General features: G+C 49.4%; 1 protein-coding gene across 8 annotated transcripts in view; it reads left to right on the top strand.

Moving 5' to 3' along the window:
• The window catches only part of ARNT2 (aryl hydrocarbon receptor nuclear translocator 2), a 190,387-nt gene that overhangs the window by 57,593 nt on the left and 115,482 nt on the right, over nucleotides 1-17,312 (top strand). For all 8 annotated transcript variants that reach the window (XM_042234958.2, XM_060401377.1, XM_027956965.3 and 5 more), the window contains 1 exon segment: nucleotides 3,414-3,627. In XM_042234958.2, coding sequence (XP_042090892.1) covers nucleotides 3,414-3,627 — 214 coding nt within the window.

Here is a 17,312-nt window from a genome sequence, read left to right on the forward strand (position 1 = left end):
GCCTACGAGACTCCTCTGTCCATGGGATTCTCCAGGAAAGAATGCTGGAGTGGGTTGCCATGCTCTCCTCTAGGGGATCTTCTCGACCCAGGGATTGAACCCATGGTCTCCTGCATTGGCAGGCGGGTTCTTTACCATCTGAACCACCAGGGAAGCCTAGCTGGCAGGTAAGCAGACAGAAATGCATTACGCACGTCCTGACCACTAGGGTTAGTAAAAGGCTTTTCCTCTACATTTCTTTAATCCTTATAACAAACCCGGTTGGGGTCCATATTTGACATTAATCTCTTTAAGTGACTAGGGATTAAAAACGTGGAGGGACTTTCCTGGTGGTCCAGTGGCTAAAGACTCTATGCTCCCAATGCAGGGGGCCCAGATTTGATCCCTGGTCAGGAAACTAGATCCCGCATGCCCTAACTAAGAGTTTGCAGGCTACAACTGAAGATCCCACATGCCACAACTAAGACCTGGTGCAGCCAAATTAATAAATATATTTTTAAAATGCTTTTTCAAAAAGAAAGAGAATGGAGAGAAGAGAGAAGGCAGTTATGTAGGTCACATGCATCCTCTCCCCCAGTTCATCTCTCGGTTCCTTGGTAGGCTGTTGATGATGACAACAGCCACATATATTAAGTACCTACTGTTCGCCAAGCCCTTACTGAGTCCTTCACATTCAAGATCTCATTTAACCTCACAAAATCTTCCCCCCGACCCCAAGAAAAAGGCATGAAAACAAAACAAAACAAAAACAGAAGCCAAAGATATTACGTCTGGAGCCCAGACTTGCACAGTGAAGTGGAAGAACTGGAGCTGGTGGTCTCCTTTGACTCCACCGTCTGTGCTTTTAGACCTTCCTGTTGGCTTAACTGGAGGATAGGGGCAAGGCTGCTTCTGGATTCAGGGCACAAGACCTTGGTCATGAGTGGGGTGCTCCCAGAAGATGAAAACCAGAGGGGAGGGTGTAGAAAGAGGGGCTCGTGAGGAGGGTGAGCTCTGGCCCATAAGCCCTTCCCACAGTCCCTAAAAAGGGCTGAAACTGTGAAAACATAAATGGAGTCAACTTGTCCACTTCCTCTCCTTCGGAGACACAGAATTCTCTACTTTCCCAGACAACCTGTTTTATGTGTTACAGTCCTTCCTGTTGGGAAGACCATCTCAACACTGAAAATAAAACTGCTGACCCAGTCTTCTGAACTAAGTCATCATCAAGAGGGATGGCACAGTGGAAGTGCGAAGCAAGACAAAGGGGGAAAATAAACGTTTCTTTAAAAAATGATTGTATAGACCGCTTCCGCACCCAATTCCCAGGCAAAGGATGTTAGAGTTCTGACTCAGCCGAGGGCTCAGAGACCTCCCTGGGTTCTGCTCATCAGCTGACTCACGTTTCCTAGTCTTTGAGCTTTTGGGCGCCCTCAGGTCGGGCACCAAGGGTGGGGCCGGATGCTCCAGACTCCACACAGGTGGCCCTTGCTCTGTTACAGCAGGGCTCCCACCTACAATTTTTGTTGTTGTTTAGTCGCCCAGTTGTTTCCAACTCTTTGTGACCCTATGGACTCCTCTGTGTCTGCCAGGCTCCTCTGTCCTTGGGGATTCTCCAGGCAAGGATACTAGAGCGGGTTGCCACTTCCTACTCCAGGGGATCTTCCCAACTCAGGGATCAAACCTGAGTCTCCTGCTTTGGCAGATGGATTCTTTACCACTTGAGCCACCAAGGAAGCCCACCTGCAGTTACACAGAAGCAAGGAATTTGGGGCTTCCCAGGTGGCTCAGTGGCGAAGAATCCGCCTGCCAGTGCAGGAGGTACAAGAGCTGTGGGTTCAGTCTGTGGATAGTCCATGGACAGAGGAGGCTTGCGGGCTACAATCCATGGGGTCACAAAAGAGTCGGACACAATTTAGCAACTAAACAACAAAACAGCAAAGAATTCCCAGCAAGAATTGTTTGCCAACCGCTGACCAGAAGAATCCCATTTTTCTTTGGGGCCTGAGCAGTGTGCGAGGTGGATGAGAGCTGGCTGTGGACTCCGGCACACGTGGAAGAGTCGGTCCCCAAGTCCAGCAAGGACGGAGCCCCTTGCGTTCAGTAGGAAAGGGGCCCTGAGCCTGACGGGGGAGACAGCTGCGCCTGGGCTGCCTGAAGGCACTGCAAAGAAAAGGCATCTCATTTGGACAGAGTTGATCCTGCCCACTCTGCATCCCTCTCGGGATGTTGAGGGCTTCCTGCCGCCCATTCATCCTTCCTGCCGGCACCAGCAGTCATGAGCTCTGTGAGTCAGCGTGACCCCAGGGCTGGCACAGCTAAACACTTTTCTCACCGCCAAGGGACACGGACAATGTTGGTATCCCTGCCACCTCCTGGGATTACCCTGGGACTCTGTTGAGATGCCGGCTGTCACAGAGTTCTGGGAGTTTGGCAGACAGTGTAAGGTGGTGCCCTCATATCCACTGCCAGCATTCAGCTCAGACAGGAAGAGAAGAGGAGTGAGAGCGCTGGCAGCATGGCAGGCGGTGGCTGGGGAGACGCCTGGTGCCTTTCCTTCTCTCTCCCCACGTTCCCATGGGCCTCCCCTCCCTTCCTGGACCATCTTGTGCTCCAGTGACATGACTGCAGTTTGAAAATGTAGGAGAGGCCATTCGCATCTCTGGGACCCAATACCTTCTGATTCCACTGGGCTGGGAATTTCCTCTTTCCTTAAGAGAGAGCAAGTTAAGGGACTTCCTTGGTGGTCCAGTGATAGAGACTTCGCCTTTTAATGCAGGGGCTGCGAGTTTGATCCCTGGGCAGGGAGCTAAGATGCCACATGCCTCATGGCCAAATAAAAGCATATTTTAAGAAATTCAGTGAAGACTTTTAAAAATGATCCACATTTTTTAAAAGATCATAAAAAAGAGGACTAGTTAAAGACAGTTAACTGTGTCTGGAGCAGCTGTATCTTAGAGCTTAGTATGAGCTTTCTGAACTTCTTTTAAAAAAATAACTTGCTCATTTATTTTTGGCTACACTGGGTCTTCGTTGCTGAGTGGACTTTCTCTAGTTGTGAACAACAGGGAGTACTCTTCTTGTGTGGGGGCTTCTCACTGCAGTGGCTTCTCTTGTTAACGGAGCACGGGCGCTAGGCGCATGGGCTTCAGAGTTATGGCGCACAAGCTTAATTGCTCCTTGGCAAGTGAAACCTTCCTGGGCCAGGGATTGAACCCGTGTCCCCTGCATTGGCAGTCAGATTCTTATCCTCCGTACCACCAGGGAAGTCTGCTTTGTGCACTTTTAAAGCTCATTTTCCGGAAAAAAAAAAAAGAGTTCCCCAAAGCATTTGTGTATCAGAATGAGCTTCTGAATGAAAGTTGAAGGTTGCTAATAAGACTGTTTACCTGGTTTGTCCATGTCGGGTCCTCATCATGATCTTCTCTTCCCAGGAACTGAAGCATCTCATCCTTGAAGCGGCTGATGGGTTTTTGTTTGTAGTGGCAGCGGAGACGGGCAGAGTGATCTACGTGTCCGACTCTGTCACCCCTGTGCTGAATCAACCCCAGTCAGAGTGGTTCGGGAGCACCCTCTATGAGCAGGTGCATCCTGACGACGTGGAGAAGCTGAGAGAGCAGCTGTGCACCTCAGAAAACTCAATGACAGGTTAGTGTCGCTCTCTCCGAGGAGCTTTCTCCCTAGAGAAAATCTTCTTTCCTTAAACATACCAAGGAATAACACTGGAACAAATATATTACCATATGTAAAATAGATAGCCTGTGGGAGTTTGATGATGATGAAGGGCACCCAAAGCTGGTGCTCTGTGACAGCCTGGAGGAATGGGGTGGGGAGGGAGGTGGCGGGGGGTGTACAGAATAGAGGGGACGCAGGTATGCCTATGGCAGATTCACCCTGATGTATGGCAGAAACTATCACAATATTGTAAAGTAATTATCCTCCAGTTAAAATAAGTAAATTTTAAAAGTACTGGGAAGTTTGAGGTCAGAAAATGTTGCCTACAGGTGAAGGATATATTTGACTTAGCTTGTTTAATAGCTTCATTTATCCTGTAACATGTTAAAATTTCATTTTTAATGCATGATTTTTTTCCTATATTTTACCTCCAATTATGGGATGTTGCCACTAGGAGGCATTGTTGACACGTTAGCCACAACCCACTCAAGTGTGTGATTATTTGTGAACCTAATCATAGGTGTTGATTTTCCAGGCCTTACTTATGGGAAATGAAATTTCTCATTGAGACATTTAAATACAGTTAGCTCTGCTATACCACAAAATAATGTGTTATAAAAATCACTGCAAGAAACAAAATCATGAAATAAATACCACAGGGCTTGGGAGGGGAAAGTGGGCTAGCCATGACACTAAAAATTTGTCAGGGACAAAATGTTTACATAAGAACAAAACTAGAAACCTAATAAAAATGAGAGCATTGTTTGACACATTAAGTGGTTAAGAAATTTATGGCACTTGACCTTGAAACCCGACTTGAAGTTGACTTGTGTAGTAAGTGAGCATCAGAACTTGGGTGTTGGTGTGAAAATGGTCCAAGGACCATCATATGAAATCAGGCAGAAATCAAGAACTGTAACATAATACGTGGATAGTTGTGGCTCATAACACGTGGTAAATCAACGCAGCCTCTGTGTGCCACAGTGTGTACATTTTGTGCATTCTTGTGTGGCTCTATTCAGCTGGGTGCAGTTTCTGTGTTCATGTAGTACTTCTTACAGATAAAATCAAGCGTAAGCAAACACAAAATCCGCATTCTGATCAAACTGTCACCCAATGTATCTGTGGCACTGGAGCAGAATTGCATTTTTAAGTATTTTGTTTCTTTATTGGGCTGTGCTGTGTCTTAGTTGCAGCGTGTAGGTTCTTCGTTGTGTCATGCGGAATCTTCTGTTGCAGTGCACAGACTCTCTAGCTGTGGCTTGAAGGCTCAATAGTTGCAGCCCATGGGCTTAGTTGCTGTTTGGCCTGTGGGGTTTCAATTCCCCAACTAGGGAATGAACTGCCTGTGGGATTTCAATTCCCTGACTAGGGAATGAACTTGTGTCCCCCTGCATTGCAAGGCGGACTCTTCACTGCCGGACCACCTGGGAAGTCCCAAGATTTGCTTTTTCAAAAAAGCATTATAGTAGAGCCGAGTATACCATGATAGGGCTTCCCTGGTGGCTCAGACAGTAAAGAATCTGCCTGCAATGCAAAAGACCCAAGTTTGATCCCTGGGTCTGGAAGATACTCTGGAGAAGAGAATGGCTACCCACTCCAGTATTCTTGCCTGGAGAATTCCATGGACAGCGGAGCCTGGGGGGCTCTAGTCCATGAGGTTGCAAAGAGCTGGACGTGATTGAGCAACTAACACTTCATACCGTGAGCCCTCCATTCCGCTTTACGACAGATCTGTTTGTGCAGCGTGTTCTTCCTGCCACACTGAGAGCCGCTGGAGTCTCATTTCCTTCTGTGTCTGCCTGAAGTACCTCCTTCAATGCTCGGCACACAGTAGGTGTTCAGCAGAAGCCTGGTGAACAGTGAGGCAGTGCTTTTGTACTGTAATAATCTGCTAGGGTTGACATAACGAAACACCACAGACTGGGTGGCTTAAACCACTGTCATTTATTTTCTCACAGTTTTGGAGGCTGGAGGTCCAAGGTCAAGGTGTTGACAGGTTTGGTTTCTGGTAAGAGCTCTCTCCTGGGCTGCAGACAGCCACCTTCTCATTCTGTGTTAGGGTTAGTTTCTCAGTTGCGTCTGACTCTCTGCAGCCCCATGGCCTAGAGCCCACCAGGCTCCTCTGTCTATGAGATTCTCCAGTGAGAATACTGGAGTGGGTTGCCATTCCCTTCTCCAAGGGATCTTCCCGACCCAAGGATCAAACCTGGGTCTCCTACGTTGCAGGTGGGTTTTTTACTGTTAGAGCCACCAGAGAAGCCCCTCCCTCCAAAGGGCCCAAATCTCTGGATAAGAGCCCCATGTCCAATCTTCTCACCACTCAGGATGATCTGGGTCTACACTATACTCCAATAAACCAAACTACACCCCAATAAAATTAATTTTTAAAATGTTTTTAAAAAGTGACAGGAGTACCGCTGTTTCTGAACAATAATAGTAATTTTCTCAGTGTTGGTTATCAGTGACACACACAAAGGAGGAAGATAATGAAGGATTAAGGTATGTGGACAGTCTACGATGTACGGGGATGAGCTCTCCGTATGCGTAAAACAACGGTGCTGGAACAGACTCAGAGAAAGACATGGTCTGCCATTGCACAGCTGGGACTGAATGAGAGAACTCCCTACAGACATCGTAGGGGACACGCGTTGGGAAGTTAACGATCTTGGAAGGGATGTGAAAGGGGGAATACATCAGCCAGGAAGTGTTGGTTTGACAGCTGAAATCACCTTCCCTGAAAAGAGCTGTCTTTTTTTTCCCCGACTCCAGTATGTGAACACAGGATGTGGCTTTATGAAGGCAGTCAGGAGACCCAGCTGGGGCAGTCAGTGGGTGGGGGAAGTGATGGTCAAAGGCAGGTCAGTTTCCGGATCAAGGGTTTAACAAACCAGCTCGCCAGAGTTGGGTGGACACTTCTGTCTGTGGGAAGTCTTAATGTGTGTGGCAGTGTTGACAGGGGCAGCGTGAACCCCATTTGGAAAGAAAGGTCCCTGGAGTGGACGCTGGGTGCTGGCCTTGGCGGCCAGAGCTGGTGTGGTGGAGTGAGTCCTCCAGGACACCAGAGAGGAGCCAGTGAGCCCTGAGTGGCTGGGCTCCATGAGGTCGGGTGGAGAAGGCTGGTGAAGAGGACTGGGTCTCTTCTGGAACCAGAGAGTGTGCAATGCGAATCTCCCAGGACACACAACATAAAAGCGTATTGATCCAGTGCAGGAAGCTTGGGATAGCTCACTGCAGCCAGGCTGCCGCTGGCCTCAGGGTTTTGCTGGACCAAGGACTGGGAGGGAGCTGGGCTTCGTAGCCAACCAAAGCGCAGATGTAATGAAAACTAGTAATAAAAAGCTACAAGGATGATATGATGCCTTCAGTGATTGGACTAGGGTTTCTCAACCCTCCTGTCCTTAGGCATGGTGGGTTTCAGGCCCGGAGAGAGATGACATGGCCCATTGGATGGGGCATCAGGGTGGGAGGCAGGGTGTGGGGGCAAGGAGCCAGGCAAGGACTGCTGGGGGGTGCTGGTTTAATCAGGGCAGCCTGGAACACTTGACCCAATGAAGTTCCCCTTCTCTGAGCCTCCCAGTCAGTAAAAAGTCCCTGTTCCATGCATAGGTTTTGCAGGGCGGCCTGGACTGAGCATGTGGGGCCTTGAATGTGCGTGGTGACCGGGGACAAGACACCGAATGACAGTGGGGCCTGCAGACGCCCATGCTGATTTGAGGATCCCAGAAAAACAATGCTTGCACAGAATTGCAGTCCTGGGGGTGGTGGAGATGAGGGAGTTCTTCTTTGTGGAATTAAAATTTTCCCCCTGGCTGGAGGAGTGGTGACAAAGAGTGGGAGGAAGATTCACAGGGTCTCCTTAGAATGGAAACCAGGCGTCATGGAATTGTTCAGTTGCTAAGTGGTGTCGGACTCTTTGTAACCCCATGGACTGCAGCACGCCAGCCTTCCCCGTCCTCCAGTATCTTGGAGTTTGCTCAGATTCATGTCCATTGAACTGGTGATGCCATCCAACCATCTCATGGAGTGGTATGGACCAATGCAATGATGTGACTTGTCTGTGAATAAAAGCTGGGGTTTATCCATGTGAGGAGGGGCTAGGGGAACCCTCACCTAGCAGCAGCCACGCTGCTCATAGAGAAAGTGCTGGGAGGACCCTGGGAGCCCCTTGCTGGTTTGCGCTCTGCGGTCTTGGCTGGTTCCTTTCTTCTCTGCCTCTTGTGCTCCTTATCTCAGCCGAGGACATTGCTAGGCCCCTTCTGGCTCTATTCTACCCTCTTGCCCAAGGCCCCGGTATAGAATCTAACCCACTGATTGGAGAAATGGTAGGAGGTTGGAGAAGAGGAACTGAAAGCCGCCACCAGGTTCCTGGCTCAGGGCCACGCCCGCAGGCCCCTCTGGGCCCCATTCCCATGAATGCTTCCTTGTAGGCTGTCACAGCCTGGTGGGCAGGATGGCAACACTGGCCCTGGAAGCCCAAGAGCTATGCAGAACACAGGACATCAAAAGTAAGTGGGGAAATGTTTTCAGATATCTAAGAAAAAGTTAATTGAATCTTAGCTTTCCATGAAAATTAAAATTATACTTTAAGTATTATTTTTAAATATTGTTTTAAAAATGCTACACAGAGACATGCATCGTGTAATACGGGTGGAGTTTTCTGTCTCTGAACAGTTACATAAGTGGATTTTGAGTAGAAGGAAAAGAGGTCGAGAAATGACTGAAACTGCGTGAATGCCGAGTCTCTCAGTCGTGTCTGACTCTTTCTGACCCTATGGACTGCAGCCTGCCAGGTTCCTCTTTCCATGGGATTCTCCAGGAGAGGGTTGCCGTGACTTCCTCCAAGGGATCTTCCCGAGTCAGGGATTGAACCCACGTCTGTTATGTCTCCTGCATTGGAGGGTGGGTTCCTTACCACTAGCGCCACCTGGGAAGCCTGGCTGAAACTATAAAGGAATTCTCAATGGCTAGTATCCAATCAATTGAAATTGGATAGCCAGTAACCAGGAGATTTTGCACATCCAGCTTCTTAGGTTCGAATCAATAAAGTTCCCAAAGGGAAAAAGAAGAGCCATAGAGAAAGCATATTCATTCTCTAGGACTCAGATTGGCCGTAGCTTGAGGGGGATCCTGCTGAGGAGTGTTTACTCACAAGAAGAACCCAGCTCCTTGTGAGAGCTTGTCTTGGTAGGAGGGTCAAAGGGATCTGTCATCTCATGCTGAGTGACTCTGGATGTAAACCTGGAAAATCTCTTTGCAAACAATGCCTGGGGGCTGGGGGCAGGCAGTGCTGAACTTTCCCTTTGCAGGGGTCATGGGGATGTTGAGGGTTCTGAGGCTAATGAGAGGGAACCAGTGCCTTTCTCCCAGAGACCTGAGTGCCAGTAGGAAAGAGCAGCCATGGAACCGGCCTGGTTCAAGTGACAGAAGATCAGCTCCAGGGGATTGAGTGAAGAAGGAAATTCATTGGCTCGTCGAACTGAAAGGGATGTGTTGGCTTCAGGCTCAGAAGGATCCAGGTGATTTGAACCCTGCTAGCGAAAGCACAGTCAGTCTCTGTTATTCACACATTCAGTGTTGATGAATTTGAGAGCAGCAAAATTTACTTGTAACCCCAACATCAATACCCACGAAGTGTTAGAGGTCGTTTGAGGACTGGCACAGAGGCCAGGGTCACACGGGATGACACCTTGCCTTCTGGTCTCAGCCCTCATAACTAGAAACACGTGCTCTTATGTTTTGTCCTGTGATGTTTGGTCTCTTTGTGCTTTCTGTCGGTAATTTTGCTGTTTAACATGACCCTCTAGAGCAGTGCTGAAGTCTCTCTAGTGTCCTTAAGCACAGGGCTGTAATGTGCCCTCTGGAGAGAAGACATGTGTTGGATAAACCTCGTTCAGGCATGAGTCATAAGTGCTGTTGACTGTGAGTTCAGTGTTATGAATCAAAATATGTTAAAGAAAGTGTCTTTAAATAGCAACACAGAAAATAAGACTCTGTGTCCATTGATTAATAAGAGTGTTGTGACCAGAGGCTGGCGGGAACATAACCCTCAGTCTCCCTTAGGAGCAATGGTTCAGTGTTTGCTCATTCACTATTTGCAGTGACTTCACAGCACAGAACTACTGCGAATGGTGAGAATCAGCTGTGTGTCTTTTCTCCTAGCTTTGTTTGTTTTTAAAGCTTTATTGAGGTGCAATTGATATACCGAAGATTGCACATATTAAATGTATACAATTTGATGAGTTTGGTCTTAGGCCCACACCCATGATACCATTACCAGCTTCAAGGTATTAAACATAACCTTCACCTCCAAAACTGGAGAAGAGAATGGCTACCCACTCCAGTATTCTTGCCCGAAAAATCCCATGGACAGAGTAGCCTAAAAGTCTACAGTCCACAGGGCCGCAAAGTCAGTCAGGCACAACTTAGTAACTGAGCAACAAAGCTTTATAACACCAGCAGAAATAGGTTGCCTTTTCAATACTTCCAGCACAAATCCTAGGACTGGCTCTCCTGGATCAGGTTGGGCCACCTGCCTTGCCCAATTTCAGTGGCCAGGGAGGCTGAGCTGGCCTATGAGGCCAGCATCTCCACCCAAGAGTAGGGGACCCAAGAGTAGGGGAGATGTGATTTCCTGGAGGAAGTTAGTGCAGTCACTCAAAGGAAGAGGGGAATGCCGAGCAGGCAGACCACAAGTTGCCGCTGGCTGGGAGAGCCAGGCTCACGGTGATGCTCCTGGGGAGGGGTGGGTGTTCTCCCAGAGAATGGGGAGCACCTCCTCTTACTGGGAATGCTGGGGACACTGGGGTGACAGGATTCTGAGCTAAAGATGGAGCCAGTGTCAGGTATGAAGGAGGGCATACTTGATCAGGTAGAAGTCTGATGGAGGGAGGGGCCCTCCATCAGAAATAATTATTATGGATCTCAGAGTGACCTGAGCCCCAGCTCACTGTGTGGAGGGAGAGCAACCAAGGAGAGGTCCCAGTGGTACCAGAGTCTGTGACTAACAGGATGCACCCGAGGGGTGGGGCTCAGAGTGCCAGCAGTGCAGCCAGCTGCCCAGGAGAGCACAGAGGGGGCAAGCCCTTCTCTGTGTCTTACACGATGTAGCCCAATACCCCTCCCATCCCCCAACCCTATCCCCCGACCCTGTCCCTGTGGGTACTGAAATCTGGACAGCCCTGGTCCTGGCTAGCAGACAGTGGAGACTCCTGCTCAGTGACCTCGAGCACTGTGCTGTGAAGGAAGTGCCTGGATCCATGGGCTTGTCAGACTAGGTTTATCGGTCCCTTTCCCCACTTTGATTTTCTGTGGCTCTGTTTCTGCTTGGCTCTTCCTTCATTCAGAGAATTGGGTCAGCCTTTTGGTTCAATATAAGAAAAAACTTTGCAGTTGTTAAAAGTGTCCAAAGGCAGAGAGTATAAAGCAAGGTGGGATTATCTTTCTTCTTCCCTCCTTCTTTCTTTCTTTTTCTGTCTTCCCTTCTTTCCTTCCTCCTCTCCCTCCCTTCTTCCCTTTCTCTCTCTCCTCCTCCTTCCCTTCCTTTCCTTCCCTTGTCTTCCTTCCTTCTTTCCTCTCTCCCTCTCTTTCTTTATCCAGTCATTACTTTTTAAAAGTCATGTATGTGGGACTTCCCTGGTGGTCCAGTGGTTAAGACTTTGCCTTCCAATGCAGGGAGTGCAGGTTCGATCCCTGGCCAGGGAGCCAAGATCCCACATGCCTTGTGGTCAAAAAATCAAAACATAAAACAGAAACAGTATTGTAACAAATTCAGTAAAGGCTTTAAAATTTAAATCATGTATTCATTCATTCATTCATTCATTCAACAAATACTTGTTCTGCACGGTTGTAGAAAGCTCATCTTGGGCACAGCCTCTCCTCTCATCACCGACAGGCGTTTCCAGCTGTTGTTGGATGAATGGACCCCCATTTCCTAACTGTTCCGAATGATTTGTGATAATCTGGGGCGAGCCCCAGCAGGGTTGCTCCCCAAAGGCGTTAGCCGGAAAGCTCCCGTGCGTGATTCATGTCCCAATCAGCTGTGGTTAAGCTTCCCTATCCTCCCGAGAGCTTTGCCGAAGTCCAGAGATGCTTTCAGTCTTGGATCACCAGGTTTGGCCGGGCCGCGGTCGGGCCACAGGGAGCAGCTCCCCGGGAAGCCTGCTCAGCCAGCTCGGCTTGAGGACCTGTCATCACACGGCCCCTGGGAGGGGTTAGGATGCTTCATAGGCTCTGCAGGCTCCCTGCTCGCCTGCGGGAGGGGACGACGCCTGCGGGACTCAGTGCTCGTTTCACTTTTCTTTTCTCACCCAAGCCCAACAGTGAACTATTCATGCTGCTGCTGCTGCTAAGTCGCTTTAGTCGTGGCCGACTCTGTGCGACTCCATAGATGGCAGCCCACCAGGCTCCCCCGTCCCTGGGATTCTCCAGGCAAGAACACTGGAGTGGGTTGCCATTTCCCTCTCCAATGCATGAAAGTGAAAGTGAAGTTGCTATAGCAAACTCTTTTACCTTTTTAAATTAATTAATTAGCTAATTGATGTATTGTTTTTGGTTGTGCTGGGTCTTCATTTCTGAGCACGGGGTTTTCTCTAGTTGAGATGACTGGGGGATACTCCCTAGTTGTGGCGGCTTCTCTTTGTGGAGCACGGGCTCTAGAGCATGCAGTCTCTAGAATGTTGTGGCACACAGGCTTAGTTGCTTCGGGGTGTGTGGAATCTTCCCGGACCAGAAGTCAAACGTGTCCCTGCATTGGCAGGCGGATTCCTAACCACTGGACCACCGGGAAAGCCCCGTCTGACATTCGTATAGCACGTTTCTACCCTATGTTAGTAGAAACGTGCTGCAGATTAGACCCAATCATGTGAGGAGAGGTGACCAATACACCTGCCCAGGACTGGGGGAAGGTGTTGGCACTGGTACTTTATAAAAGCTTTCTGGTGACTCTGATGCACAGGTGGGCTTCAGAACCCTCACTCCTCTGGGCCTGAGTGCAGTTCTGTTCATGGAGCGAGGGTAGGGGGTGGTGGTGTTGAACTTATTTCACAGGTGAGGAGCATGGTGCTTGACATCACTGGGACCTTCCCAGGACCACACAGCTGAGGCCCAGCAGCTCCTACAGACGGAGCTCGTCCTCAGTGTAGACAAAGCGTCTGTTTCTTCGGAGGCGTTGAGATACAAAGAAGCCTGGAGAGCCTTGGCCTGGCCTGATGCAGCACATGCAGAGCCATGCAGCCCTGGCCTCTGGGCCCTGCTCAGAGGGAGGACAGGGCAGCAGTCCAGTTCAGGGCTGCATGAGTTGTAGATGGTGTCAGAGCTTTGCGACCACACTCAGATTCCCCAGGGGTCTCCAGGGTCCCCTGGTCTAGCACAGTGGTTCTCAAAGTGTGGTCCCTGGTCCAACTGTGTGAGCATCACTTGTGAACTTGTTAGAGATGTCAATTGTGGGCTGAACCCCACACCTACTGAATCAGAGGCTCCGGGGGCCCAGTAATCTGTATTTTTTCCCACCCTCCACATCATTCTGACGCACACTGAAATCTGAGAATCACTGGTTTCTGGAAACCATCCTGGAACTTGAGTTCAAATCACCCGGATTGAGTCCACCTCTATTTTGACCTTGTCAAGCTCTTTGATGTCTTGAGTTTAGCATTCCTCCTCAGAAAGATGGGGATGCATGGTTTTATAACGTGTCTTATGAACAGTGAAGCTGAAGGCACATGTGTATTTGGCCTTGGGAGGTAGACTCTAGTAAGATGTAGTAAGTGTGCTCTGTGAGGCAGCAGCACCTTTGTCTCCTGGGAGCTTCTTAGAAATGCAGTCCTAGGCCCCATCCTGAGCCTGCCGACTCAGAGTCTGTTGGGTTGGTCAAAAAGTTCATCTGGGTTTTTCTGTATGATGTTATGGAAAAACACGAACAAACCTTTTGGCCAACCTAGTACATTTTAATGAAATGTCCAGGGGATTTATGTGCATAGTCCAGACTGAGAAGCCCAGAACTAAAGAATTCAGCAAGTTGTGGTTGGGGGCTTGCAGCAGCTGGGGTCAGGGGCATCCTCTGACTGCTAGGCATGGCTGGGTGCTGGCAGGAAGTGGTGGAATTGGCCCCAGCAACTTTTTTTTTTTTAAGGCTTTTTTGATGTGGACCATTTTTAAAGTCTTTATTGAATTTGTTACAGCATTGTTTCTGTTTTATGTTTTGGTTTTTTGGTCCTGAGGCATGTGCGATCTTAGCTCCCTGAGCAGGGATTGAACTCACACCCCCTGCATTGGAATGCAGAGTCTTAACCATTGAACCACCAGGGAAGTCCTGGCCCCAGCAATTTCTGCTGACCAGCTTGGATTTGCCCAGCTCTTGGGTCCAAGGCCAGGCCTTCAGGGAGAGCAGTTGGAGGAGCAGCCTTTGGAGGTTTGCAGCCCTGGGGCCTCACTCAGTAATCCACACATGGCAGACTCTCCATCAGTGTGAGGATGTTTGCAGGGTCGGTGGTAGCATCCTCCACCGGGGAAGAGGAGGGGAGCAAGGAGATGAGGATGGCCTGTGAGGACCCGGGCTAGAGCAGAAGCAAACCCAGTTATGAATGACGCCACAGATGACAGCAGGCACGCCTGGGAAAAGAGCCAGTGGTTGTCAGCATTGAGCCTCACCCACCGAGCCAGCTGGGCCTCCTTCATGACACTTTGCATGGGAGGGCGAGGACAAAATTGTGTCAGACCTAGCCACACAGTTGGGTCCTTCAGGGAAGAATGTCAGGCCGATAATTGGTCCCACAGGGGTCCCTGAACTAGGAAGTCCACCCCGGTGGTATCAGTTCTGGAGAAAGATGGTCTGTTTCCAAATGCCAATCATAAAGGTAACTTCATGAAAACCAGACTTGAAAATCTATAGCTTATTTTCCTTGGAATACCCAAACTTCATCTTTGGACTGATGCCAGACCCTGAAATCCTAAACATCTTCAGCAGTCTATCTGTTTGTTGCCATATTAGGTAACGTCAATACATGTGCCCCCTGCCAAGAAAAAAAAAATCCCCACTTTATCCAAGTCAACTATGAGCACTGTTATAGCATTTTTGTTGTTTGAAATCAAAATAAAGTGTGTTAGTGGCAAGGAAACCATGTTTATTTGATTGTAGCTCCTTAGAAATTGCCCAATTGTGTAATAAACACTTAGGCCACTGGAAAAAGCGTTTAGAGTTGGGTCGCCAGAGGTGCTTGGTGCATGCACGTGAGAGTGAAATCTGAACCTCCCGGGCTGGCTGTTTTCAGGTCTTCCTAGTGCCTTTCCCACTGGAAACCACAGCCTGCTTAGATGTGTTACCCCAGATGTCTCTCTGGCGCCTGTTCAGTTCTTTCTCATTGTTAATATTTATACAACCTGCCTTGTTTTGCTTTCCTGTATCCATAGCTTGCTGATGCTCCTCAAACATTGGTGTTTTTCTCTCCTGTTTATGGTGGAAGTTATTTCATGAATCTGGACAGGTTTCCAACTGGGGCTGCTGGGTTCATTATCACTGTGGTGTCACAGCAGATAAAGGGCTCGGGCAGTGTTTGCACATACATCCACATATTGTGGCTGGAGAGTCAACTTCTCCGCCAGCAGGGAGAGCAGAGAGAGCTCCCCCAGCCCGCGTGTGTACTCACCAGGGTGGCTGGAGGATGACGGGGGTGGGCATGGGGGTGAGGCGAGGCCCCTGGGGCTCATGGAAGGCTCCCTGCATGTGGAGTCGGAGGCACCTGGCGACAGTCACGGTTCGCGAGCCTTTATTTTGGGGAGTGACTTAACCCTCCTGGGCTCAGTTCCTCACCTGTAGATACAGACCTACAGGACTGTGGTGAGGTTTGCACGACATGACACATGCATGCGTGCTAAGTCACTTCAGTCATGTCTGACTGTGATGCTATGGACTGTAGCCCGCCAGGCTCCTCTGTCTGTGGGATTCTCCAGGCAAGAATATTGGAGTGGGCTGTCATTCCCTTCTCCAGGGGATCTTCCTGACCCAGGGATGGAACCCGCATCTCTTATATTGCCTCCATGAGCAGATCGGTTCTTGACTACTGGAGCCACCTGGGAAGCCTGACATGACACGTGGGATAGCATTAGTGATTGCATTTGAGAACTGGGGAGATTTCGTTCACTTTTTAAAAATTATTTACTCATTTTTGGCTGTGCTGGGTCTTTGCTGCTGCAAGTGGGCTTTTTCTGGTTGTGGCATGCAGGGGCTACTCTCTAGTTGTGGTGCTCGGGCTTCTCATAGCAGTGGCTTCTCTTGCTGCAGAGCAGCAACTCCAGAGCACAGGCTCAGTAGTCATGGCACAGGGATTTAATTGCCCTGAGCCATGTGGAATCTTCCCGGACCGGGGATTGAACCCATGTCCCCTGCGTTGGCAGGTGGGTTCTTAACCACTGGACTGCTGTGGAAGTCTTCATTCACTTTTAAATAATTGAAAATTAGATTCAAACATCTACCTGAGTCAGTGGTTTTCCAGACTGTCTTGCTTGCTTTATTCCTCTTCCTGCCCTAGGAAGTGTCAGGATTTCGACACTGTTGACAAGGGAAGGCAGGTAGACTGTGATCTTTCTGAGTTTTGTCCAGCTCTGAAAGGATGGCTTCCTCCTCCCACCCTGTGCGCGAGATCATCTATTGCGCATTCAGGAGGAGAGGGTGTGAAGATGTGCATGCTCTCTTTCTCTCTTTGTTCTGCTGATTAATTCGTTCATCCAGCACGTATTTATTGAGTACCTACTCACTTTGTGCAAGATGCTGTGCTGAGTGTTGGGGATACATGTGTGATCTGTTGCTTCAGTCGTGTCCCATTCTTTGCGACCCCGAGGTCTGTAGCCCACCAGGCTCCTCTGTCCATGGGATTCTCTGGGCAAGAATACTGGAATGGGTGGCCATGCCTTCCTCCAGGGAATCTTCCCAACCCAGGGATCGAGCTCGTGTCTCTTACATCTCCTTCAGTGGCAGGCGGGTTCTTTACCAGTAGCACCACCTGGGAAGCCCCACGAAACTGATGCAGTCTGTACCAGACTGACGCTCTCATGGGGGTTACAGTTCAGTGGGGAAGAGAAACAGCAAAGAAATGATCACTCGCAACACACTATGACAGGTGTTAAGAAGGCAGAGGCCAGGGGTCAGGGAGGATGAATAGTATAGGATCTGGATCAGCGGGGCAGGCTGGAGTGGGCTCCTGTGAGTGTGTGAGGCCTTGGGAGACCTGGCAAGGAAGCTAAAGGCTACCCACGGAGAGGGTGGTGGAGGGTGAGGAGCGTGGATACTTATTCCCAGAGCAGTACATACCCAGGTCACTGTAGGTCTTTAACCAGAAGAGTCCTGGCTTCCATATTGCTTCTGAGAAGCTCATTGCAGCTACGGAGTGGAGAACATGTAGGGAAGCCAGCCTGGGATGTGGGAGGAGTCACGGTAATGAGGGTGTTGGAATTGTCCAGGGGAGGTGATGGAGGCAGGGGTTAGGATGGTGTCCTTGAGTTGCAGTCACAAATCACTGCAAACTGAGCAGCTTAAAACAACAGAAATTGACTGTCTCCCAGTTCTGGAGGTCAGGAGTCCAGAATCAGGATGTCAGCAGGGCTGAGTCCTTCTGTAAGCTATGAGGAGACTGTACCAGGCCTCTCTCCTGCTTCTGGTAGTGGCC

This window comes from Ovis aries, chromosome 18 (assembly GCF_016772045.2).
Source record: "Ovis aries strain OAR_USU_Benz2616 breed Rambouillet chromosome 18, ARS-UI_Ramb_v3.0, whole genome shotgun sequence".
Classification (NCBI taxonomy): domain Eukaryota; kingdom Metazoa; phylum Chordata; class Mammalia; order Artiodactyla; family Bovidae; genus Ovis; species Ovis aries.